At 36.4% G+C, this 25751-nt stretch overlaps 1 protein-coding gene across 1 annotated transcript in view; it reads left to right on the top strand.

Annotated features, from left to right (window-relative positions):
- Positions 1 to 25751, top strand: part of PCLO (piccolo presynaptic cytomatrix protein) — a 411980-nt gene that overhangs the window by 367509 nt on the left and 18720 nt on the right. The window contains exon 22 of the mRNA XM_047096771.1: positions 3142 to 3215. Within this exon, the coding sequence (XP_046952727.1) occupies positions 3142 to 3215 (74 nt within the window). The remainder of the gene's footprint in view (positions 1 to 3141; positions 3216 to 25751) is intronic.

The raw sequence follows: 25751 nt of genomic DNA, 5'->3' as shown, positions 1-25751 counted from the left end.
TTAATCAGTTCTTTTTTTATTGGAAATTATTTCTTTTTTTTTTAACTTTTTTTAAACATTTATTCATTTTTGAGAGAGAGAGACAGAGCATGAGCGGGGGAGGGGCAGAGAGAGAGGGAGACACAGAATCAGAAGCAGGCTCCAGGCTCCGAGCTGTCAGCACAGGGCCTGACGCGGGGCTTGAACTCACGAACTGTGAGATCATGACCTGAGCTGAAGTTGGACGCTCAACCAACTGAGCCACACAGGTGCCCCTGGAAATTATTTCTAAAAGGAGTCTGATCTCATTAGTTCTCTGCCTCTGATGATCCAGTTGGAAGAAAATGTCAGCAAATTCATTACATTTCTCTCTCTAGGCTATGAATGTCATATGAATTTGTAATTTTTTAACCACACATCACTTAATATACTTCCAATTTATCCTTACATTTCAAAATAATTTAACACTGCTGATGAAGTTATAACTTCCAGAGAATAACCACGTTATTTCTTCAATATCTGAATATCTGAAGTAGAAATAGATTATGTGTTTTTACATATATGCCACATTCCAGTTTTGTTTTTCCCATTTTCCTGTTCTCTAATAAATCAAAGCCTTTAAAAACTGCCTAGGACACTATTGTTTTGCCATACGAGCACAAAGAAAAATTCTCTCTTCTAAAGCATTACAGGATATACGTAAGAAGCTGTATTTGGTATTTCTTTTATACACTCTTCTGTGTCTAACACAATTATTGCTTAGGCTAACATAAGAGTTTCGTAACTATTTGTGGGTGCCTGGGTGTTCAGTCAGTTAACCTTCTGACTCTTGGCTCAGGTTATGATCTCAGGGTTCATGAGTTCAAGCCTCGCATCAGGCTCCGTGCTGATGGTGTGGAGCCTGCTTAGGACTCTCTCTCTCCTCTCTATATCTCTCTCTCTCTCACTTCTCTCTCTCTCTATCTCAAAATAAATAAATAAACTTAAATAAAAATAAAATTTTAAAGAGAGTTTAATAACTATTTTGTGATTAACAAATATAAATTATAAATTGTAGTCAGCATGTTCTGAGATGAAGATTATTTCCTGGGAATTCAAAAAAATTGCATCCCTTGCATAACCCACAGTCATTACATTCATTATGTATGAATGTACAGACATATGTTCATTACATTCATTCAAATGTGACCCACAGTCACATTTCCTTCGTATTTCAGTTAGCTTTGCAATGCCACACAAATTTCTGTATAATCTTAGAAATGCCTCTAATACTTAAGCCTATGGACCTAATGTTAAAATCAGTTTTCATTAGAAACAAAGACTGCAGTTGAATATCACCATTAAAATTCAAAAGCTAGTACTCGAGGTCAAATAAAAAATTACCAAAAGTTTATTTTTATTACTGTTACTAAATACTTACATTATTTTGTTAAACCTAGGCATATATAGGGCAGTAATTTCTTCAGTACTCTCATCTGTCAGATAAAACGGTTTTCCCTTTCATTTGAGCTTGACTCAGCAACAAATTTTTTGGGTTCCCTCCGCTAGTCATAGTGACTGCTCACGGTAAGATTGCTACTGACTTATGAAGCTTTTCTCTCTGACTGGACTAGAGCAGAGTCAATTATTTTTTTTTCAGTTATTGTCTATTTTTATTGAGTCCCAATGAAGCAATTACACAAATTAAAGTTTTGTGCATTGCCTAATCAAAACTTTTTTGTATATATTCAGATGCAGACTATATCTATCTATCTATCTATCTATCTATCTTTATACAGGTATATATATGATCTCTAACATTTTTGCAGGTATTTGGTCCTTCACACTTGATAAAAATTTGTGTTTAAACCTCTGACCTAGAATTGTCATAATGGAAGAATGTGATGGCTTTCAACATAAAATGATTTCTGATTTTATGTCTATTCCTCTTTCGTGATGGACAGAACCTTTTCTGTAAAATGGTTAGAGGATCTTTAGAGCAGTTTTCAAGTAAGATGTAATTGGATTCTTAAGAAATGAATACAATTACATTTTCAGCATGTTCAACAAACCAAATATTTTTTTTGTGTGAAAGTAAGAAGTAGTTGTTACTAAATACTACTTTTAGAATTATTGCCTAGCAAGTATAGTATCAAGGTGTTCTTTTGTTCAAATACCCATTTTAACACTTAAGGGATTTTATTTCCTCTTTTTAGAACATATTACGTAAGTACATATAAAGACAATTCCAGAATCTTTTCTACGCCATGTAGATTTTTCTATGACTGAAGAAATACAAAGTAGCCTATAGCGTTTTGGCTGTTACATTATCAATATTCTGAACACAGAGTGCTCAAAATATCATGAATTCTTCATTGATTTGGCCTTCCAGAAAGTTCGAAGCTGAAACTCCAAGAGTAGTAGACTCCGGCTGAATTCTAAAGCCATTATGTGATGCTTATTAATATTTTCTATTTATTGAATTTTACGATGTTTCAGGCACTGTGTTAAGGACTTTATGTGCATTTTCCATGTGATTTTCTCATACCCAGGAGCGATCTAGTGTTACTATCTTTATATTCCAAAAGGAGAAATAGATTCACTAGATTAAGTAGATTCACCTTAGATGACACTAGCATGAAATAGTGAAGCCAGAAGCAGAGACCAGGAGGTCTGACTTCAAAAGCCCATATGCTACACACAGCTGAAAACATAGGCAGGATCTGAAAGTCACTAAGTGAAATAAAAATCTGTGTTATCACAATATTATTTGTGTAAGTTATTTAATTCAGAATTTCCCTCTTCGCCAAAGGGCCTGTATAGATTATCATAACTAAGTGTAAAGATATGAAAACCCTGTTCACTTCTTAAGTTAGAAGTGGGGAAAAAACACAAGCCCCCAATTCTAAAACAAAATTTGAAAATTTCATGACAGTCTGATCTTTGATAAATGAGTCAACACATGAGACACTGAATTTCGAGGTATTATGTTCAGACTAAGTAGGAATAATAAACAAGCCCCTATTTTAAAATTAACACGATGCGGAGCAATTTGCTGTCTTTATGTTTGCCATTCGAGTAATTTATCTCGGGTCTGAATATATAATGTCATTGTATTTTTGTGAACTTGGTCTTCTCGTTTGCACTTAGGAGATCATGACTTTTTACTTTCTTTTTAAACAGAGGGAAGATGGGGCAGAATGGGCAAGAGCCTGTAAAACAGCCAGGGGTAGGAGTGGGACTAACAGACGCTGAAGGTAAGTTCAAATTTTCAATATTGGATGCTGGTAGAATCTACATGTTACACCGCAAGCATTTGAGTTTGGTTTTCTCTGAATAGAAATGTAAATTTCTAAGTAGTGATGGTGAAAGCACTACGTAGGTACAGCCTCATTTTCTCTGTTCTCCATTAAAGTAGAATTATTTTGTGATTTCATTTAACCATTTCCCAACTTCTTTGTTTATATTTAACCTTTAAGTAATTTTGGGTCCTGAATGTTTTAAAGAGAAAAAAGAGTGAGGATGACTGGAGAGAGACTCCAATGACCTTCTCAGGAAAAACAAATCACTTGTTGAATTTGAAAAAAAAATTGTTAAAATACCATGCAAATAGAAAATAAAACATGAGACTTCACTTAAATGGAAATTCTTTTTTTTTAATTTTTTAAATGTTTATTTATTTTTGAGAGAGACACAGAGAACATGAGAGGTAGAGAGGCAGAGAGAGAAGGAGACACAGAACCCGAAGCAGGCTCCAGAGCCTGATGCGGGGCTTGAACTCACGGATCGTGAGATCATGACCTGAGCCGAAGTCGGATGCTTAACCGACTGAGCCACCCAGGCGCCCCCAAAATGGAAATTCTTAAGAAGAAACTAAGGGTATAAAAATCATTTTAGAGAAAAAAAATAATGATTGAACTTACTTCTAACGTGAAAACCTCATTTGAAATTAAATTTGGTTTTATTAAACAAATGATAAATGTACAACAAAATGCAAAAAAAAAAAAATCCTGAACTTCTGCAAACACATATTCAGTTTTTGTAAGGTGAACAAAGACTAGCTTATCTTTCATAATATTGTGATAAGATCTGACAGCACTGTTCTCCTTCTTGAACTGAACCTCCTGTCACTAATTTTAACTATCTTAATTACTTTATTCTATTCCAAGTACTTTCCATGTGTTATCTCATTTAATTCCTAAAATTACCTGTGAAGACAAATAATACTGTACACAGGTTTTACATGAAAAGAAGCTGAGGTGCAAATAGCACACAAGAAAAGAGCAAGGAACTGGGACCCGGGAAAATGATGCCGAATCACCTGCTATGAAAAAGAATGATTAATGGCACGGTGTCACAATGACAGTAGATGAAGAGATAGGAAACCCATATTTGGATTTCAAATAGGGTCCTGTTACCTAACCAGTGACCTGATCTGTCTTCGGAAACCTCATCGGGCAAACGCTGTGTGCGAATGATGCCTGAGGTTCCTCGTGAATGAGTGGATATCACATTTTTCTGGTTCTACTAAAAGTTTTTCTTTAGATTCATTCACAGACTGCTTTTCTTTTACTGGCTGCCATTTTCCCCAGGGTCCCACCCCAATCTACCAATCATTCTGCACATCCTCTCTCTGCATAAACTCATCACCTCTCATCTATATGTTGATTAGACCCGCATTTACCCTCTGGACTCCCTGCAATTCAGACTCCAATAGTTCATGTGTGCCAGGCACTTGTGTCCAAGCAAGAAAAGGGAAACCATGCTGAGTATTTAAAATAGAGGAGATTGATGCCTGACAGTTATTACATACCCCCGGTCTTCCTGAGAAACCAAGCAGTTAGCAGTGAGGTAGCCGACCTAGGGAGGTAGCTGAAGGAAGCTACTGTCCCTGCAAGCTGGAGGCTAGTGAGAGTGGAAACCCAGGCAAGCCTGAATTGCAGGCAGCAGGAGACAAGGAAGAGAAATGGCAAATGCCAGAAATATATACTGAGATACACAAGGATGGGGAGAAATATCCTAGATGCTTTCTTCCTCCCATTCTCCAACCTCTGTCAGTGCCTGGTCAAATACAGATGGAGGCCAACTGGGCAGGGGAGCCTGGGAACCATCCTAGGGCACAGCTGCCCTGACAGGAGAGCAGAGAATGCACCTGAGAATACACCTTACAGCCCAGAGGTGCAGGGCCCAGGCAGTATTTTGCCTGGAGATTCCATAGACAAATCAACTTACGTACACCCTGAACTTAATTCACCCTCTTCCAGATCTTGCCTCCTTCTCCTCCTATGCTCTTCTACTACTAACAAAGTCTGCCCTGGTTTACACCATAATGTGCATCTTTTGCTGTCATTGATCTTTGATCTGTAATTGTCTATTCTTATGCCCGTCTCCTCCATAAAGTTGAATGACATTTAGACCTAAGCTATGATTTAGTCATCCTGGTGTCCCAGCACTTAGCAGAAAGCCTTTGCCTATAATGTTGCTTTCACAATGTTTGTTGAGTAAATGAATAAACGATATAATCATATGTGAAAGTAATGCCCACTGATTTTCATATGACTCTAGTATTCAAGTAGAGAAGCAATTCATGCGTACTTTTTTCAAAGTTTACTTACTTACTTTCACTTTTATTTTAATTTTAAAGTTCAAAACTAAAATTGTCTTCATATAAATGTTCATAACTGTCAATGAATAAAAATGTGTTCGTCCTAATACTGCTTTCCTCTTCCTATCAGTCACACAAGAGGGAATCAGTCATAAGCTACTTTGTATTTTACTTAAACTTATGAGTCAATATGTTTATATTTTAGTGAACTGACTAATCAGTAGTTAATCTCAGATTATGGAGCAGAGGGAAGGAGGTTGAGGAAGGGGATAAGATAGAATACATAATGTAATGTGAGTCATTTACAGTCATGTACCCTTTTGGTAACAATATTTTGGACAAGTTATTTTTTACCAACTTACTTTCCAAAATGTTGCCAATATGTAAATTTATAATTGACATATCTATATGAAGTTTGGCATGAATAGTTCTGTAAGAGATAGGTGATATTGCTAACAATACGGGGAAGAAAACTACAGTAAGTATTTAACCTGTACAACCGGTTTTCAGTTGAAAAGAATACACAGATAGGGACTAGGGAGAAAATTATTAAGTTATCCAAGAATTTAATCATTCTAAGCAGTTAAGAGGAAAATACCAATTTAACGTACAAGATTTTGTTTTGTCCCCATAGAGATATAAGGTCAACTCCGTGTTGTCATCCAGGTAAATTTATGGTACATATTTGGTTTGAGTAATCAGAAGATTGCTTTCACTTCCTTTTGTTGTCAGTCAACAAAAACAGCCAATTTGTAGGATAACAAACCAGCAAACAAAGCAGACTTAGTTCAATTTGTTTTTAGACATAATAATTTCTTGACTGGATTTTTCCTCCTTTTAATTCTAATCCAGGACACCAGAAAAAGTGTCTCTTTGTAGATTAGCAAGATTATCTTGAGACTGTAGATCTTGCAGTGTTCCACCTCACCCAGAGGGTTTCAGATTACTCATGCAAGCACTTTGTTTTATGCACACCTTGGTCCACTCTAAGGGACACTGATCTACAAAGATATGCATACTTTAAATCAAAAGTATATCAGAGATTTTTTTTAGTGTTTATTTATTTTTGAGAGACAGAGAATGAGCGAGGGAGGGTCAGAGAGAGTGGGAGACACAGAATCCAAAGCAGGCTCCAGCCTCTGAGCCTGATGCAGGGCTCGAACTCACAAACTGTGAGATCATGACCTGAGCCGAAGTCAGATGCTTAACCGACTGAGCCATCCAGGCGCCCCAAAGTATATCAGAAATTTTAAGTAATCACCCTTGAACGCTTTGTTTTTATAACATTTTTCTTCTTATTTTGGAATTACAGTGTACACAATACAAAAAGTAATGTTTAATGGGGTTGAAACTTTATGTTGAGCACATTATATGAAATATTTTCCAATGCTAGTCATGTCCTTGTTCTATGTATTGAGTAGATCTATTTATTCTGGGTTCTGATTTTTTTTTTAAATCTATTTTTCCACTTAGTCATTTTCTCCAGTAATGTTGCATCTTCCCTATAGCAGTGACTCATAAATTTTAATCTCATGCTCAGTGGGTCAGAATGGGAGATCAAGCAAAGGTTCTGAGGTTCCAACCTAAGTTGTAGTAGAAAATAGTAACCCTCTTGTGGACTGTCTCTGCTAAGGAATGGTTGAACTTTCACAATTTAAAAAAGCGCACAATGTAAAGTACAAACAAACACTGTGTTTGGCACATGACTACCATCCCTTAAATTGTAGCTATTATTAAAAGTGAATATAGGGGCGCCTGGGTGGCGCAGTCGGTTAAGCGGCCGACTTCAGCCAGGTCACGGTCTCGCGGTCCGTGAGTTCGAGCCCCGCGTCGGGCTCTGGGCTGACGGCTCAGAGCCTGGAGCCTGTTTCCGATTCTGTGTCTCCCTCTCTCTCTGCCCCTCCCCCATTCATGCTCTGTCTCTCTCTGTCCCAAAAATAAATAAACGTTGAAAAAAAAAATTAAAAAAAAAAAGTGAATATAAAAGAGAGCCATTTGGATTCCATGCAAGAGTGGGATTCGTCAAGAATGACAAAATGTCAAGCACTTTTTGGAAGAGCTATAGAAGACCACTCCTCTTAAAGATTTAGTTCAAATCAATTAGACTTCCTATTTGTAGTGACAACTGTTTTCCCAATTTACATCAAAACTCTCCCATACCCCTAATAGATGATCTAGCCCTTTCCTACATTGTTTTCATTAAGTGTTACGTAAGTAATAGTGTTACTGTTTGTTAGTGGGTATCCATATATGTCACATACAGTGACTGGCTTGACGCATTTATTGTCCTAAACCAGGTGTTGGCAAGCTTTTGCAGCAGGCATTAGAATCACACTTTGTATGAGGTTTAATTTGCCTGGCTGTGTGTATTTAAAAAACAATCCCCATACATCATTTATTTTCTTAAGTATCTTTAGAAGCTTTAATTTAATCACTCAATTTCCATTTTCAATGGGACAGAACAAATAAACCTCTACCATTATAGAAATACGCTAAACTCTAGTCACAAATATTTCAAATAATTGACTCTGTGAAAGCACATCACCAATAATGTTAACCCAAGGAAACAGGCACCAGGGGAGTAGGCAAGAGAACAAGATTCAACTCAATGTCTTACGGGAAGTGGGTTTTTGTTGTTGTTGTTAAAAAAGCATAACAATTTATGAGAAAATAGCGAAAGTCTGTAATGACCACAACAATCTCATTTTAGCTCGCATCTCAAGTTTATTTTATACAGATCTATAGTTTACACATAGCTTTACCAGTGATTCATATGAGTCCCTTTTAGACAAATGAACATGTTTTGCAAAGTCCGTGAGAAAGTGTAGGACAGAAATCACTTCCTGAATTAAACCAATAAAAATCTAGGCCTCAGCGGCACCTGGGTGGCTCAGTTGGTTAAGCATCTGACTCTTGATCTCAGCTCATGTCTTGGTCTCCGGGCGGTGAGTTCGAGCTCCTCATTGGGCCCCATGCTGGGCCCCACGCTGGGCCTACTTAAAAAGGAAAAAAAATCTAAGCCTCAGTATTGGAGTCCTGAATCTCATTATCCTGTTTTGACAAATGTTTTTTTTTTTTAAGATTTTTAAGAGTATTTTTCTCTTTTTAAACAGGAAAAAGAAATGGAGTAGATGATGGGTAACTATCTCCTTTAGGGTTTGTAGATTAGAATATCTAAGTGTTCAATGTAAAATATTCATTTCATTTTCTCTTTCCCTAACCAACTGGGGTATTTAAGAGTCAGCCTGCAAAGAGAAAAATATAAAACCACCCTGAAGGCCCTCAATTAGAGCATAATAACAGATGTTAGAAGGGAATCCAATATGTCACCTAGCAAATACTTAATTGAACACTAGTTGTGACCAGCCCTGGGATAAGGACTGGGCTGCAGCATGGAATGTGACATAATCCTTCCTTTTCTGGAGCCCCTAAAAGAGTTCCCACAATTCAAATAATAGGTATTAACTTGTTCCTGAAGAAAAATTCATCTCACCTCTTAGACATTTCCCATTTCTTCAAGCTCTATTTTTAATTAAACTGAGAACATTTCAAATTAAATATGAAAATTTTTTTTTGTCTTCTGTATATCACTTCTCCTTTTTTTTATTTTGGAATTTTCAGATTCTGTTCATTTTAGTGATGTCAAGAATGCTCTATCAAGGAGTTAATTGATTAATTAATCCTATGATTGAAGTATAGTTGACCTTCAGTGTTGTATTAGTTTCAAACGTACCACATTATGATTTGACAATTCTATCCATTACTCAGTGCTTACCATGATAAATGTAGTCACCACCTGTCACCGAATAATGTTACTACAATATTATTGGCTATATTTCCTATGCTGTATTTTCCATCACAGTGACTTATTTCTTTTATAACTAGAAGCTTATATCTCTTTTTTTAAATTTTTTTAATGTTTATTTACTTTTGAGAAAGAGAGAGAGAGCACAAACAGGGGAAGGACAGAAATAGAGAGAGAGAGAAGGAGACCCAGAGTCTGAAGCAGGCTCCAGGCTCCAAGCTGTCAGCACAGAGCCCGACGTGGGGCTCAAACTCATGAACCGTGAGATCATGACTAGATCTAAAGTCAGATGCTTAACTGACTGAGCCACCCAGGCACCCAGAAGTTTATATCTCTTACTCAAGGAGTTCATTTTACATAAAAAGTTTTCTTTTTTTAAGTTCTGTTTTATTGAAGATGACAATGGACAAAATTTATTGACAATATGTTTATTGTTATAGCTGTTTTGTCAAAATCATTATGAAAATGTGATGTTATTTGGTTTTTATCTCAATTTTGAAGGTCAGGATGTTATCAAGGGAAATGTGATTAGTGGATTATTTTGCATCATTTGATTATTTGCCCTACACAAATTGTGCTTAAAAATTGACCAATGTAGGCACATTATATTATAAAATTGGTTTCAGTGGATTGAACATGTTTGCTTGTTTGTGAGTTTCTTGCCCTAATTTTACTAATACGTACACTTTGTTTTTTTATATGCCTAGAATTGATCAGTGTCACATGTGAGTATATCTGTTTTGTGCAAGGCATTGTGTTAAAATTTGGATGCTACGGAGATCAATTCAATAGGTATGCTGATCTGAGGGGGCTTATGATCTAGGATGGTCCCATCTCATAATCAGGCAGTTAGCGAGCGTACTCAGCCAATGGGTAGAGCCAAAGCATTCGCGGTAGTTGGAGACTTTGCCATAGCTGCTGTTAAATTTTTATTACCTTTAGTAATTGTAATGCAGAGAAGAATTGTGATAAAAATTCATAAATTTGAGAGCAAAATTATGTGCTTTGGGCTTTGGAAAGCATTGCTAAATCTCTGGGAGTCAGTGGGGCGGTGGGGGCATGATTCTGTGCAAGAAGGTAGCGGTGGTGACTGCTTTGTAAGATGGACGAGGTCTAAATAGTTGGCAGTGGGAGAGGCAAATTCCAGGCTGAGGGAACAAGATGAGGAAAGACACCAGTGGAAGAAAGGACCTGGGGTATGTGGGAGAAAAGCAGTTCGGTGAAGCTGGAGCAAAAGGTACAAAGGGAGAGCACAGAAACTGGAAATGTGTACAAAGTCAGGTTGGATATGGAAGTTCATGCTCTGTGAACAGTGGGAAGTATTTGATGTTACTGAGGAACTTAGACACAACACTTACAATATTGAATCTTCCTGTGAAAGAACAAGGTAGACCTCTTTTTACATTCAAATCATCTTTTAGGACTTTTTTGGGCTTAAAGTACGGTTGGCCCTTGAACAGAGCAGGGGTTAGGAGCGAGGGCACCTTGCACTGTTGAAAATCTGTGTATGACTTTTACTCCCCCAAAACATAACAACTAATAGCCTACTACTGACCAGAAGACTTACTGATAACATAAACAGTCAATGAACATGTATCTTGTATGCTATATGTAGCATATACTATATTCTTAAAATAAGCTAGAGCAGAGAAAATAAAAATCATGAGGAAAATATTTACAGTGCTGTACTGTATTTTTAGAAGAAACCTACACATAAGCAGATGTAAATCCACAGGTAACTTCAAACCCATGTTGATCAAGGGTCAACTGTATACATGTGAAATCCAGGTAGAAACAATATATATTATGTAGTTGGACTGTGAATACAGTCTCAATGCAGGTCTCAGTTTGGATCTAGATTCAGAATCGTAACGTAGTAACATGAACTAGCAACAGGGAGGTACGTTATCTCTCTTAAGCTCCATCCACCAGGAAAAGAAAAATCTCAGTAACAACATATACTATGCTTCCCCCGCTCCCCCTGCAAGTGATACACAGGGAAATTGAAAGCCAGAGGATTTTAGTGACTTTAGGGGCAAAGTGAAGACACAAAGTCAAGAGACTTTAGGGTCAGTTATGTCTGACACTAAAGGCCATGGTCCTAACCAAAACACAATGCTGCCTCATCAGGGTTTAGGCGTGGCAGGTGAAGATATTGAACTTACTGGGGAAAATGAGGGTGGTTGTTCAATCCATGGGTATGAGTAACATAATACGTGAACAAAGGATTGAGTCCAGGGCTTTCAAAGTGGGAATTTAAATCCCTGACTCTTGCTGCTGAGTTTAAATACAGACATATGTGGAGTCAAATTTATAAATAATTTTGTAATAAACCAAATTTGTTCCTTAATTTATTTGCTTAGGTATTCTTTACCTAATAGAGGATATTAGGTACATAATGATTTCTATTTTGATCTAGCTCTTTTGTGATGTGAAATGTAATATTTAATTATTTAAATCAATTTCTTTTATTCTCTGTGATGATATAAATCAATTTTCCTGGAAACATTCCTGGAAAACTTTCTTTTCCAACTTCATATGAAAAACATCAATCATATTCAAAATTTTCAAGTATGCTTATGTCTGGTAATGGGCTTTCTGGAATATTTTATTGACATATCTATCTTCTATTTGTCTCTACCACACTTATTCAATTATCCTAATTTTATTTTCAGTTTTTGAATTGGACTGTTTTTGAATTGAAGTTTTATTGAAGCTCTAATGTTGAGGTAATTGATGTCGGTACATAATATTTTCTTATTCATCAACATGGTATATTTTTATATGCCAGTTTGGACATGCTAATTTTTATATGCATGAAATCAGACAACTTACTGAAAGTCTCTAAGTCTCTGGCTCCTAATCTACAAAAGTAAGAACAGCAACAGTACTTCCCTTGTCAGTGTGTTGCAGGGATTGATGGAAATAGAGTGTGATGTGCTATGCACTGTGGCTGCCTCATAGTCAAAAAATGCTCATTATCATTGTCCTGATTGTCATCTGCGTCGTGTAAGTTATTACTTCCCGCCTCATTTTCCCCAAGCTTTTTTAACTCGTGTTCTCTAAAATGATTTCTTTTTCAGCCTTTGGCATTCCAGTGGAAAAGGTGCTGTTGTTGTTTTTTTTTTAATTTTTTTATGTTTATTCTTGAGAGAGGGAGAGACAGAGAGAGACACACAGAGAGAGAGACAGAGAGAGAAAGAGCAGGGGAGGGGCAGAGAAAGGGAGACAGAATCGGAGCTGACAGCACAGAGCCTTATGCTGGGCTTGAATTCATGAACCGCAAGATCATGACCTGATGATCTCAAGTTGGACCCTTAACCTACTGAGCCACCCAGGCACCCTGAAGGTGTTTTTAGGGTCCTACATTTTCCAATTTGTTTCCAAATACAGGTATTAGGGTATTTCAAGCTGTTCTTCTCCCCCCCCACCCCCCACCAAATAATGCTGATGTAATCTCTTGTATAGTAATGTGTCCCCCCTCTTGAGAACAGCTTCCCTAGACCTGATCATATTTTCCCAACCTGCCCGAGTATAAAATCAGTGCAACTGATTTCTGGAACTGTGGAATTCACTAGGAACTTAAAATTGAAGGTGTCTATTAAAAAGTCTATTCCTGAAATATAAAAATCATTCTGGGTCTTTACGCTGAGCCAGATTCATCTCTGGAGGTTATTGATGGACCACTAAATGTTAAATAAGTTTCTGGAAGAAACCATGGATATTTCTTAGCCTTAGTACAGTTCAAAGAACTGGCAGTTACCAAACTTAAAGCCCAGAATATTTTAGGCTCTCAGAAATTAATATTTCTAATGACAATTTTTAATATTTTTAAAATGTCTTTTTTTTTTTTTTTTTTTTTTTTTTTTTTGCCTAGAAGTCCCTGAAATGCTTGCATTGGGAGTCAGTGCTCTGATTTATTTATCAGAGAGCAGGTTTTAAATCAAGATAAGGACATTAAATATAGCAAAAGATACTGAATGAATATAAGCCAAGAGTATTCTCTCAGCATAGGTGTAGAAAATTTGTAAAATAGATGTATATATGTTATAGACATACAGTGTTTACCTTGTTCTAAATGCCTTTTCATTATCTGGTTCATTTGTAACAAAACAGTAGAGGACACAGATATGAAATAATGATTCCAAGTTTATAGTTATGGAGACAGAGATTCACAGCAATGAAACCATTCACTGATGGGGCGCCTGGGTGGTGCAGTCGGTTAAGCGTCCGACTTCAGCCAGGTCACGATCTCACGGTCCGTGAGTTCGAGCCCCGCGTCAGGCTCTGGGCTGATGGCTCAGAGCCTGGAGCCTGTTTCCGATTCTGTGTCTCCCTCTCTCTGCCCCTCCCCCGTTCATGCTCTGTCTCTCTCTGTCCCAAAAATAAATAAACGTTGAAAAAAAAATTAAAAAAAAAAAAGAAACCATTCACTGAGAGTCACATAGCAACTAATGAAATAGTCTGGATCAAAACCTACAGATACATCATCTAATATCACCTGACTCTGGCCCATTGTACTTTCTAACATTTTTATCTTTATATTGATAGTTATAGTGCTACTTCATGAAAAATTATTTTGAGTTTATGAGTCTATAATAATTGGAAAGGAAAACTTTCACCTATGTTGATGCTTATGGCCAATTAACTAATATCAATGTCAATTACATTATAGACACTATGTAGCTTACCAAAAAGTTTTAAATCTTGTTTTATCAGATACTTAAAATTTCCACAAAATTGCTGTGCTCAAAATAGAATTGTATTAACAAAATAGATGTGTACACAAATGAAATAACATAATGTATATATGGTAATATGATTATAAATTTTAAATGAAGTGGACATTTTTATTTAGTAGAATATAATTGTGTCATAATTTTCTTCTGTAAGAAAAGAAAACTAATCTACTAGATTATGACATATACCCAATATTTTTAAATTGGATTAATAAAATAAAGTTAAAAATAAAGTTAAAAATAAAGTTAAAAATAATTAATAAAATAAAGTTAAAAATAAATTAAAGTTAAATATTTAAGAAATTTAAGAGACTATTTGTATAACCTTGGTGGCATTTGCAGAGTAGCTCTCTAGCCATTAAATGAAACCCACAAACCATGAAATAAATAATAGATTTTTTGTCTGCAAAAAAATAATAAGACTTATATGTTACAAGAACCAAAAGCAAAGGCAACAAGCAAGTGATGAATGGGCTAAAAAAGTTAATATATGATCATCAAATGATCATTATCCTAAATAAATATCTCCTTAAAGGTCTCCCATGTTTTGCTCAAATAAAGAGGAAAAAAAACATGTTTAGAAATTATGACATGGCATTTCAGTGAAACTGACATTTCACTGTAGAGAATTTATCAATTAACTTATAATTGTTAAAATAAAAAAATTAAATGATAAAGCCACCAGGTTCAAGTTCTAACTAATAGTAATTCCACAGGAAATAGTAAGAATGGAGAGGAATATTATTCAAAAAATAGCACATTTCTGTCCCAAATCAAAGAAAATAAATTTCCATGTTGCAAAGACAAAAATGAAGAGACCTACACCTGGCTTAACATCATCATAGTTCAGAAAACCAAGGAGGATTTCAAATATTTCTGGAGACAGTTAATTAATTAAAAACATTATATACAAAAGAGGAAGGATAGGGATCCATAAAATTTCTGACCAGCAAAATAAACATTTACAAGTATAGAGAAAAATGGGTAATGCCCTTGAAATTCCAAGTGGCAGGGGTTGTGACTAAAATTCTATCCACAAAGTATCCGTCAAGTCTAAGGGTTGAGTTAAATCATTTTGGGGAAGGCTGAGTCTCAAAAATTTTGCTACTTATGCTACCTATCTGGACGTTACTTGAGGATATGTTCCACCAAAACAGAGACTAAATCACACTTGGTCACACGCTGACACACACACAACTTGGGCACCAAGAGACAGGAAAAGTAGAGGAAAGAAGGGTGGGAACTTCAGTGAGCAAATGAGAAGAATCTAAAGACAGTAGCCAGGTGGCAGGTGCAGGGAGCACCTGGGAAAATCTGATCAGACCCTGAAGAATTCTAGCTGCAAGTGGGTGATGAGTGGGGTGTGAGTGCAGGAGGGGAAAAGAGAAATTGCCGGAAGTCATGATGTGTCTGGCCAAGTGAAACATGGTTTTGAGAGGGGTTTTAGTACTCTTGGATATTTTACAAACAGTTAAGGGTAGTACACAGAAAGCTAAGCAAATTGTGAAACAAAAATAATCATTTGAGGGAAAACAAAAAGAATTAGGTAAAGAACCCCATGAATACCCAAATGGTCTCAGATGTGAACAATGTTAGTCAACTTAATATAAAAGCCAAATATTAGTATAACCAAGATTGTAACCTAAGTATGTTGTAAGGATGAGGAAGGCTAAATCTTCATCTACCAAAACAAAAAATCAATAGGTTATAAAGGCAATACCAAATTATTTTAAGAAATATATATACAAGGAACCAAAGAAACAGAAAATAGGCAACAATAGGTTTTTCTTGGTGGTTTTTTTCAAGGGTTAGGGAAAATGAAGAATTGGGACGTGTGAAAATTGATTTTGGAGAAAGAAGGCATAAAATGTACAATGATTCAACGTTTCCACATAGGAGAGAATAAAAAAATAGAGCTAGTGATCAAATAGTATTAACAAGTACAAGAAATAAGTGCCATTATTTGCCACAAATAGCTTCCTCCTATTACCCTAAGTGATTATGAATATTCATTTCTTAAAACTCTTTAGGAATAGTTACTGCAATTAAGTGCTGTCATTAACATACTCATTCATTAAAGATATTCTGATCCTGTTACATAGAGAAAGCTCTTTCACTTTAAAGAAACCTGACTTTGATGACAATAAAATACAGAATCTCTGGGGAAGAAAGGCTGTGGAATTCAAACTATCAAGTTGCTTTACCACTTTTTTCCCTGTCACCCAAGAGTTGAAATGAATTTTATAAATGTTCAGCAACAAAAATTTCAGAATTCTGGAAAATGCTAGAATTCATTCAAGATAATTTGTTTTTCTACCATTTAGATTATTAGATATTTTCTCCAATTAAGACATTCTTATTTATTTTATCCAGAAAGTCATTTGGAAATTTATGTAATTTTTTGTAGGGAAAAAAACCCTTTTATATTTAAGCAAAAAGGTAGAACTACCTTCCGCCCCCCCCCCCCCAAAAAAAAGACCAGCACATTTCACAAAAAAAGCCTTTACTCAACCGAATAACACTTTCCCTGAGGAAACCAATTTTACAGATAAGGAAGTAACGCAGACCTAAGATAATATACTCAGAGGAGAGTGCACACGGCTTCTTTTTAAACGTTTGACCGCTAGTCTCTAAAACAATCAGTATATTCTATTTGCTTTGCAACAATAAAAATCATAGGGGGGAAGAAAGCATTCACCTATTTAATTCTTTTATTTTAAGAAAGAATTGCTCTCTATTCAAGTCATCTTTTGCACTTGAGTATTTTCCTGCATGAAGCAGATGTGGTTTTAGACTGTTATCAAAAGCAGATGCTTACTTGCTCACAAAATAGCACACCATTGTGAATTCTATAATTTACATTGCCCTCTGATGTCCAGAAACTGTCATTGGTGTTAAGGAATACTGAGTAGCTGTAGCAGAGCTTTATCTTATGCATTTTATTTTGACATTATTGCTGATATATATGTATACATATTTCGTATGTGTATCAACAATATATATATATATGTATTCTATACCTGTATATATCTATATTATATAGATGTGTATGTATTCTATTTGATGACTCATCTTAAAAAATGAACATATCCTCCTCAGTAATAAGAACCAACCATAGAATCACATTCCATTTGTTTGCTAAGCACTTGACTGGCATCTTTAAAATTTTGGTGGCCCCAATTCTTATAACAACTCTCTAAACTAGGTATTATAATATGGATGAGATTCCCACTGTCTAACACAGAGGCTTGCATAAAACACCCACTTAATAAATATTTTTTGAATCGAGAAACCAAGATTCAGAGAGACTTAAGTATAAATCAAGCCTAGTATTATGGGGGTGACATTTGAATATACCTGCCATGAGCAAACATCTCTAAAAGTGATATTAATCATGTATGCCGACGTACAGCTTTTTACGGAGTTTATCACTCTAAAACTGAACTCAGGTGACATTTCTTCAATTAAAAGCTATCTAATCTTAAAACTGTAGTAATTTTGCATTTGTATTGGTTGTGCTTCTTTTTTCACAAAGCCCAGCTGGATCTGCAGAAGATGATTAATTATGAATCTCTACCAGAAAGAACCAGTGCCGTGGGGAAGACAGATATGTTCGTGGACAATTATAAGAGTTATAATACAAGTGAATGCACATTGAATATTAAGGCACTTTGCTTTAGATTGGCTGAGGAAAGCCTTCCTGGCAGGGAGTACTTTGGTAGATGGTTCTTGAAATAAAAGCAATAACAAGTATAACTGGAGGAGGGTTGGTGAGGTTTCCAATAAGAGGAAGCTTCACGTTCAAAGCCTTAGGATTGTGAGAGACTATGTATTATTGGTGAACCTGTGGGCACTTCAGTGTGACTGAAGCAGAGTTTTATGCTGGAGGGAGACAGGGCTTGAAAGGTAATCATGGTTCAGATAACTTTTGAAATATCAGACACTGTCAGCAGGAATTTAAACTCAACCCTGTAGACAGGCAATTGGAAGCTAAGGATGGATTTTTTAAAGGAATATTACGTGATCAGATTTGGTCCTATGAAGGATGTATTATAAGGGATCACATCTGTAGTCAGGGGACCAGGTAGGAGGCAACTCAGAAGTCCGAGTAAGAAATGATAAGGACGAGAATGAAGGCAGAGACAGCAGTAGAAGAAAAGGGGATAGACAGCTCTGAGAGATATCTAGAAGACAAATAGGAATGTATTCATTTTAGGGACCCCTCAGTCAGTGTCTAACTTCAGCTCAGGTCATGATCTTGTGGCTTTGAGAGGTCGAGCCCCACATTGGGCTCTGCACTGACAGCACAAAGCCTGCTTGGGATTTTCTCTCCTTCCTTCTCTGCCCCATCTCTCTCTCTCTCTCTTTCTCAAAATAAATAAACTTTAAAAAAAACCACACACAACCTTTAAAAAAAAAGGAATGTGTTCATTCTAAAAATGATTCAGAATAAAAATGCAAACAGAGAAGTTTTAGGCACTAGCATTCTAGAAATGAAATAATGTGATTATGGTCACTTTTTTAAATGATCAGTTGTTAAAGCAAGTATGATTTAAAAAGAAGAAACTAAAAGTGTTAACAGAGCTCAGTGTAAAAAGTGATAAAATAAAGGAAAGTGGGGGGAAATGATAAAAAGCAAACCTGTGCTTCACAGAATTTTAAAGAAAGAAATAGATTGTGTTTTAAAAGGCCATATGGTATGCGCGTCAGAGAACATTTTTAAGATGAATTAAAAGAGTAAAATGGAGTTTGAATGAGGGTGAACACTTAAAGTTTGCTCTAACTTTGTCTTTATACACATACAGTGTCCTCTCCTTGACCTGTTATTTGGAAAGCCTGATGGATCAGCCCCTCCCATACTGATCACTGTGTGAGCCTAGGAGTAGGGCTCTCTGAGCGAAGGGGGAAAATCACTGGCAAACAAGTTCAGATGAGGGGTTTGACTTTTTTAATAAAAATTGCCAGGGTCGCCTGGGTGGCGCAGTCGGTTAAGCGTCCGACTTCAGCCAGGTCACGATCTCGCGGTCCGTGAGTTCGAGCCCCGCGTCGGGCTCTGGGCTGATGGCTCAGAGCCTGGAGCCTGTTTCCGATTCTGTGTCTCCCTCTCTCTCTGCCCCTCCCCCGTTCATGCTCTGTCTCTCTCTGTCCCAAAAATAAATAAACGTTGAAAAAAAAAATTTAAAAAAAAATAAAAATTGCCAGTCTCTATCCTGAAGACAGTGAGGGGATTAGTTGAATACTTTTTATTTTATCCGTCTTTGGTATGTTACAAAGAAATAAAAAGTTCAGAATGCTACCATAAGGTATTAAAAGCAGGTTTAGTCAAAAGGAGTTACTAGTCTATATTTGAAAATGCATGAATGTTGGCATACACATTTTAGAAAGTTCTCTGGGAACACTAAGGGCTTTTTTCAGAAGCATGAGAAATGGAATTTTTCAAAATACTCCCTCTTCTAAAATTAACGGAGTTAGTGTTTTTACCTTTTGAAATGTTTTTTTTTTTCATTCAGTAATATTTCATTAACCAAAGAAACAGGATTACTGGTTGAACAGCTTAAGTCAGCAAGCTGTCTTTAGTACCGAGTTATGTGAGTCCATTTTCCATTCTGTGGTTCTGTATTGAGTTAAGCAGGGGCATCTGTTGGGCTTCTAACTGTTGTAATTGGTGGAAAAGGTAGTTTAAAGTGATTTCAATTACTGCAAGAGGCCAGAAAAACTGGAACCATTTGTCAACAATTTATTTTCAAGACAGAGAGCTTTTTCTTCAAGTGTTTGTTACTTTGGATAGTCTGATGGTTTGAATTCATTTTCTTTTAGTTAATGATGAATTGGCTGGGTCAAATTTTAGGTCAAGTTGTGCAGTTTAGTTGGATTTCAAGACTGCTGTGATATTTCTCAGCCAATTTACAGTCTGCTTTTTTTATAGTCAGCAGTGTGGTTATCTGGATAAATTTAATATGAGCTGTTGCTCATTGGTTTGTCGATGTTTAGAGCTGAAATGGGATCTGTTTTCAGAATGTGTGGGTTTTTTTGTGAGGTTAGAAATATGAATTAGCAATTTCAGATTAAGGTCTTTGTAGCATTTGATTTGATATGTTAGGCTCTCATAAAACTAAGTTTAATTGAGCATTTTCTCCTTCATAGATTTTTTTTTCCTTAATAAAGTGCTTAGGTATATTCAAAATAAGATATTCCACTAAAACGTTCCTGAAAGTAATTTTATTTTAAATTAAGAGAATGGAATGATTGTGTTACTGAAAAAAATGACTTTTCAAATGACTTTTGAAAATTGTATCTTCATCAATTAATGAGTGACTGATTATTTTTCCTTCCAAAATATTACCTAAGATTCAATCTAAGTTGAATGGTTAGCACGATAGACATGATAACATGGAAATATCCAATATTATATTACTTAAAACAATACAGCTTTTAATTTATTAAGAAAAATTCCTTGCTGTGGCACCTGGGTGGCTCAGTGGGTTAAGCGTCTGACTTCGGCTCAGGTCATGGTCTCACAGTTCGTGAGTTTGAGCCCCCTGTCGAGTTCTGTGCTGACAGTTCAGAGCCTGGAGCCTGCCTTGGATTCTGTGTCTCCCTCTCTCTCTGCCCCTCTGACTCTCAATTCTCTCTCTCTCTCTCTCTCTCTCTCTCAAAAATAAACATTTAAAAAAATTTAAATAATAATTAGGAAGGAATAATTCCTTGCTAATTTCAACATCAAAGTTTTGATAAAATTGAAAAGTCTACGTTTAAGTTTATTGGTAGGGCAAAATATATCAGATTTTAGTTGAGTTGAGTTGACCTGCAAACTCCTTCTCCTATATCTTATGCCTCAGGTTTGGTTACAATATTTTTCCAGTCACTGTCTCCTTTCCACAGGTAGACAATTGCCAAATCCTTGAAGATTTTATCTCTTACATATTTCTTAGATTTTTTTCCCTCTTTCCCATCTCAATAACCGCCCAATTGTAAGTTTCCATCTCATCTCACCTTGAGACCCATTTGTCTAAGCGTGCTTTTAACCGGCAGTACCATCATCTTCAAGATCAGCTTCGACAGCCACTGTCTGCTGTGGCTTGGTGATTCTAGCATAAAGCATTTCTATTGACTTCTTTCAACTGCTTAACTCTCGCTGGGTTTTAATACAGTAAGTCCTTCTTTCTGCTCCCCCCCCCCCCCCACTTTCCTCCTGAAGTGTCCTCTCTCCCATTTTACATCCTGGTTATACGAGAATTGCTTGTAGTTTTCTTTTTTTTTTTTTTTTTTTAATTTTTTTTTTTCTACGTTTATTTATTTTTGGGACAGAGAGAGACAGAGCGTGAACGGGGGAGGGGCAGAGAGAGAGGGAGACACAGAATCGGAAACAGGCTCCAGGCTCCGAGCCATCAGCCCAGAGCCCGATGCGGGGCTCGAACTCACGGACCGCGAGATCGTGACCTGGCTGAAGTCGGACGCTTAACCGACTGCGCCACCCAGGCGCCCGCTTGTAGTTTTCCATGTGTGTTCTGCAGTTCCTCCTCTCCCTTCTTGAGCGCCTGCTGTTCTCTTTACTCAAGGTGATCACACCCTTTCAAATGGTTTTATCTTCATGGTTTCAGGCCAGTTCCTCAGCTACCTTCTTCAAGGAGCTATCCGTGGGGCCCCGTGCACCTGGCTCTGTTAAGGAAGTATTCTCTTTGTACCTTCTGTGCACCTATCAGAGCACCAACCGCCCTGTGTGGTAATGACCACTTTCAATTCTGTCTCCTCTGCCAGCCCATGAACTGAAGGGATTCAGAGATGGAGAGGTAGATGGAAAAAATTCTTAGCTTATGTCATTGAAGTCTTTTTTTCATGAAGGACAATAAAGAATAATTGCTTTCTTAAGCTAAAGGCAAAAATAAAATATAAAATAGTACTGATGAGGCATAAATTAGTAAGAAAAGGTTTACAAAGCCATGAGTAAAGTGATACTTTCCAGTTTTTTTTTGTTTTTTGTTTCGTGTGTGTGTATGTGGGGAGGGATTGTAAAAATCTGGAGGCAATATATGTGTCTATTACTGGAAGAATAGATAAATAAAGCTCATTATATGTGGGTAAAGGAATACTACAAGGCTATCAGAAAAAAATGACCTAGATCTCATATCATAAATTCAATACATTTCAAAAACGTAACTTTGAATGGGAAAGAAATTAATAGTAAGAGATTTATAGTACCATATTACTTCAGCAAAAAATAAATACAAAACAATTCTAGATATTTTACAGCTCTGCCATCTTATAAACATTGATGTCAGTGAATATATGGAAGTTGGATTGAAAGGATTATCGCAAATAGACAACTTGGGGTGGTGAGATGAAATTAGCCGCATGAGGAGCACCTTGGTGGCTCAGTCAGTTGACCATCTGAGTCTTTATCTCAGCTCAGGTCTTGATCACAGGGTCATGATTTCAAGTCCCGTGTTGGCTCCATGCTGGGTGTGAGGCCTACTAAAAAAAAAAAAAAAAAAAAAAAAAAAAAAAAAAAAAAGTTAGTAGCATGAAAAGAAAAAATAAAACCAAAATCAAATACCAAATATGCAAGGATCCTCACAGAGACAGAAAACTAAGTAAGTGCTGTGTGCTGTGAACAGAGGAGTGTGAACAACTCGATTCTGCACACCTGCAGTTAAAAAAAAAAGTTGGAAATAGTGTTGCCTGAGGAGGCTTTCTTGAGAAGGTGACGGTGGTTTGAACACTGAAGGAAATGATGGAGAGGGCTGTATGGACACCTGGGGGAGGACTGCTCCTTACAGAACAAAGTGTTTTTATGGAGAGACGTGCCCCGCACAATCAGGGAAAAGGTCACTGTGGTGAGGAAGAGTGTGAGGAGATGAGGGCCAGAAGCCCGGAAGCAGAAGACTCTAGGAACTTTGCCTTTTATTGAACGTGGTGTGGGACACTGCTGGCGGGTTTCCAGCCAAGGGGGAAACAGTCTGCTCTTTTGAGAATATTCTGAAGAGAGGCAGGGTAGAAGAAGGGAGAATGGACAGATCCTTGTTGCAGCTGTCCAGGGAAGAGATGATGCTGTCTCAGACCAGGCTTAGGGTCCAGTGTGGTAAGAAGTGCTTAGATGAAGCAAACTGAGTAGAGATTCATATGCTAGTGTAATAGTTTTTTTTAAAAGCAAGGTCATAATCATCAAATGAAGCCTGATTACGTCAGGGGTGTGGGAGGAGGATGCAGTGGGGGAAGGGTTAATCATTGGCTTCATCTGAATTTATGTTTTCTTAAGCTGACCTGTCATTACATGTGTTTACTATATATTCTTTATGCTCCATTACACCTACCTAATCTATTTTTAATAAGCCTAAAGACAATGTTGAGTACTTTTAACAGTAATTTTTCCATTACATCCGGGATGCTATTTTTGAACATGAGATTTATTCAAATAAACCTTCGTAAGGCAGTATCTTTCATCAGTAAGAGACGAAAAACAACACTAATTGTAAAAAGAATGTTTACTGGTTACTGCAGTTAAGACATTTATAGGTGGAAATAGCTTCAGGAAATGCCAGCCTTCAGCCCATTTTAGTTTCTCACTGCTTTCTCAATTTTCTCTGCAAGTTAGCCTTGTACTCAGGCTGTTCCATGAGGCTGGGAACAGAGCTGCTGGCTGCCCTGGGACCCAGCTATAAGACCTTGACTTGAAGGAAAGAGAGAATCTATCTCCTAACATCCTGGTGAGGGACTCTGATATTTCCTGTGTGGGACAGATTCCCATCTCTTGAACAGTCACTGTGGCAAAGAAAATGGAGGATGATGGTTTTCAACCTAGCAGACACATGCATGTGGGGGCAGACATTCCCAAGGTAGTGGTGGAAGAAGATAAGGGATGCTGGAAACATAAAATATGAGAGTTTATATTAGAATGTTTCTGTGTATACTTACATATAAGTCACTTTCAAATATATATTGAAATCTATGAACCTAAATAGAACAGACAGGGCAATGGCAACATACACAGAAACTCCCCCCCACCCCCCCCCCCCCACACACACTCATTGCATAGATGCTAGAAAATTCCCTAACAAATATGAAAGGAAATGGGAAATGTAAACAGTAGAGTTTTTAAAAATAGATACAGACTATAAATTATATGAATAATAATGATAAGTATGGTAACTTCTTTTAATACAGACACTGTAGAAGAAATTTACTTGGAATGAAAAACAGAACAGAGGGCTATAATAAATTTCTGAACTGTGTTTTGATATTCTATAGTCCTCATATCAATGTGAAAAGAAAGTTGTCAAAGTTCATCAAGTATTAATGGATACTTCATTTGACTTACCATTTTCAAGTGTTACGTGGGGACTATTTCCAGAAATTCAACAGTCTACCCTCTTTTCTTCTTAGCTCCTTCTGGCTAAGCATATACCACTGTAATAGTTTACAATCTTGGATGTACTAGAACTGACATAGCCAGGCCCTGTGGTTAAACAACATAAAGTTTTAAAATTACATTATTGTGTAGAAGATGCTTTTTTGTAGGAAGAGGAATGAGAATGGATTACATGTGATAACTACATGTGTAATTACATATGGCAGTTCTTATATTAAAACAAAATAGTAAATCAAAACATAACAAAGATGATTCATTTAATATATTAAAATGTTTAGGTGCATGGTCTTCACCTTATCTGAAAAGCAGAATATTTACTAATTAATTTGGATAAGTTTTAATTAAAAAAACACTCCATCAGGTCATTGCCTTTCTTATCAAAAGTACAGCTTTTTTCTTTAATTTTTAAACTATTTATTGATGTTTGTTTATTATTAGAATTCTGATTATTTAAAAATAATTTACTCTTCTATTTCAGAAAACTCATTTGTGTCAATCCATTTCATGTTGAAATATTTTTATTTGAGTCTATTTTCAAGGGTTATTTCATTATGAGCTAAAGTTACATACCAATCTTTGCAATTCCTAATAGTATATTCTCATTATGCCTCAGCTGATCTGAATATTATAATTTATCCATTTCCTATAATTTCAACTTTCCTTAAAAAAGAAACTAAAGAAAGTCTGATTTACTAAATTTGGGGATGATAATGCCAAGCATTTTTTGTATCAGATACTATCTGCATCATTTGAGCAAAATGCAGATAATATGTGGGCTTAAAAGAAAGATAACATATCGACTACTTATTCAGCATATTATACACTGACTACAGAGAGAATATACGGAGACTTTTATTTTGCTGTTGAAACAGTTGGAGAGATGATACCTCTTTTTGATCGGAAAGAGGCTTAACTTGTTTTGTTTTGTTTTGTTTAAATCCTTAGTTAGTTACCATAGAGTGTAGTAATGGTTTGAGGAGTAGAATTTAGTGATTCATCACTTACATACAACACCCAGTGCTCATTCCAACAAATGCCCTCCTCAATGCCCATCACCCATTTCCCCTACCCCCATCAACACTCAGTTTTTTCTCTGTATTTAAGAGTCTCTTACAGTTTCCTTCCCTCTCTGTTTTTATCTTATTTTTCCTTCCCTTCTCCTATGTGCATCTGTTTTGTTTCTTAAATTCCACATATGAGTGAAATCATATGATGCTTATCTTTCTCTGACTGACTTATTTTGGCTAGCATAATACATTCTAGTTCCATCCACAGTGT

The sequence above is a fragment of the Lynx rufus genome, unplaced genomic scaffold, assembly GCF_022079265.1.
Source record: "Lynx rufus isolate CCGP_SWC_20201006 ecotype Redwood Valley unplaced genomic scaffold, mLynRuf1.p SCAF_4, whole genome shotgun sequence".
Classification (NCBI taxonomy): domain Eukaryota; kingdom Metazoa; phylum Chordata; class Mammalia; order Carnivora; family Felidae; genus Lynx; species Lynx rufus.
The sequence above is the reverse complement of the archived record's forward strand: the minus strand, read 5'-3'. Positions and strand labels throughout refer to the sequence as shown.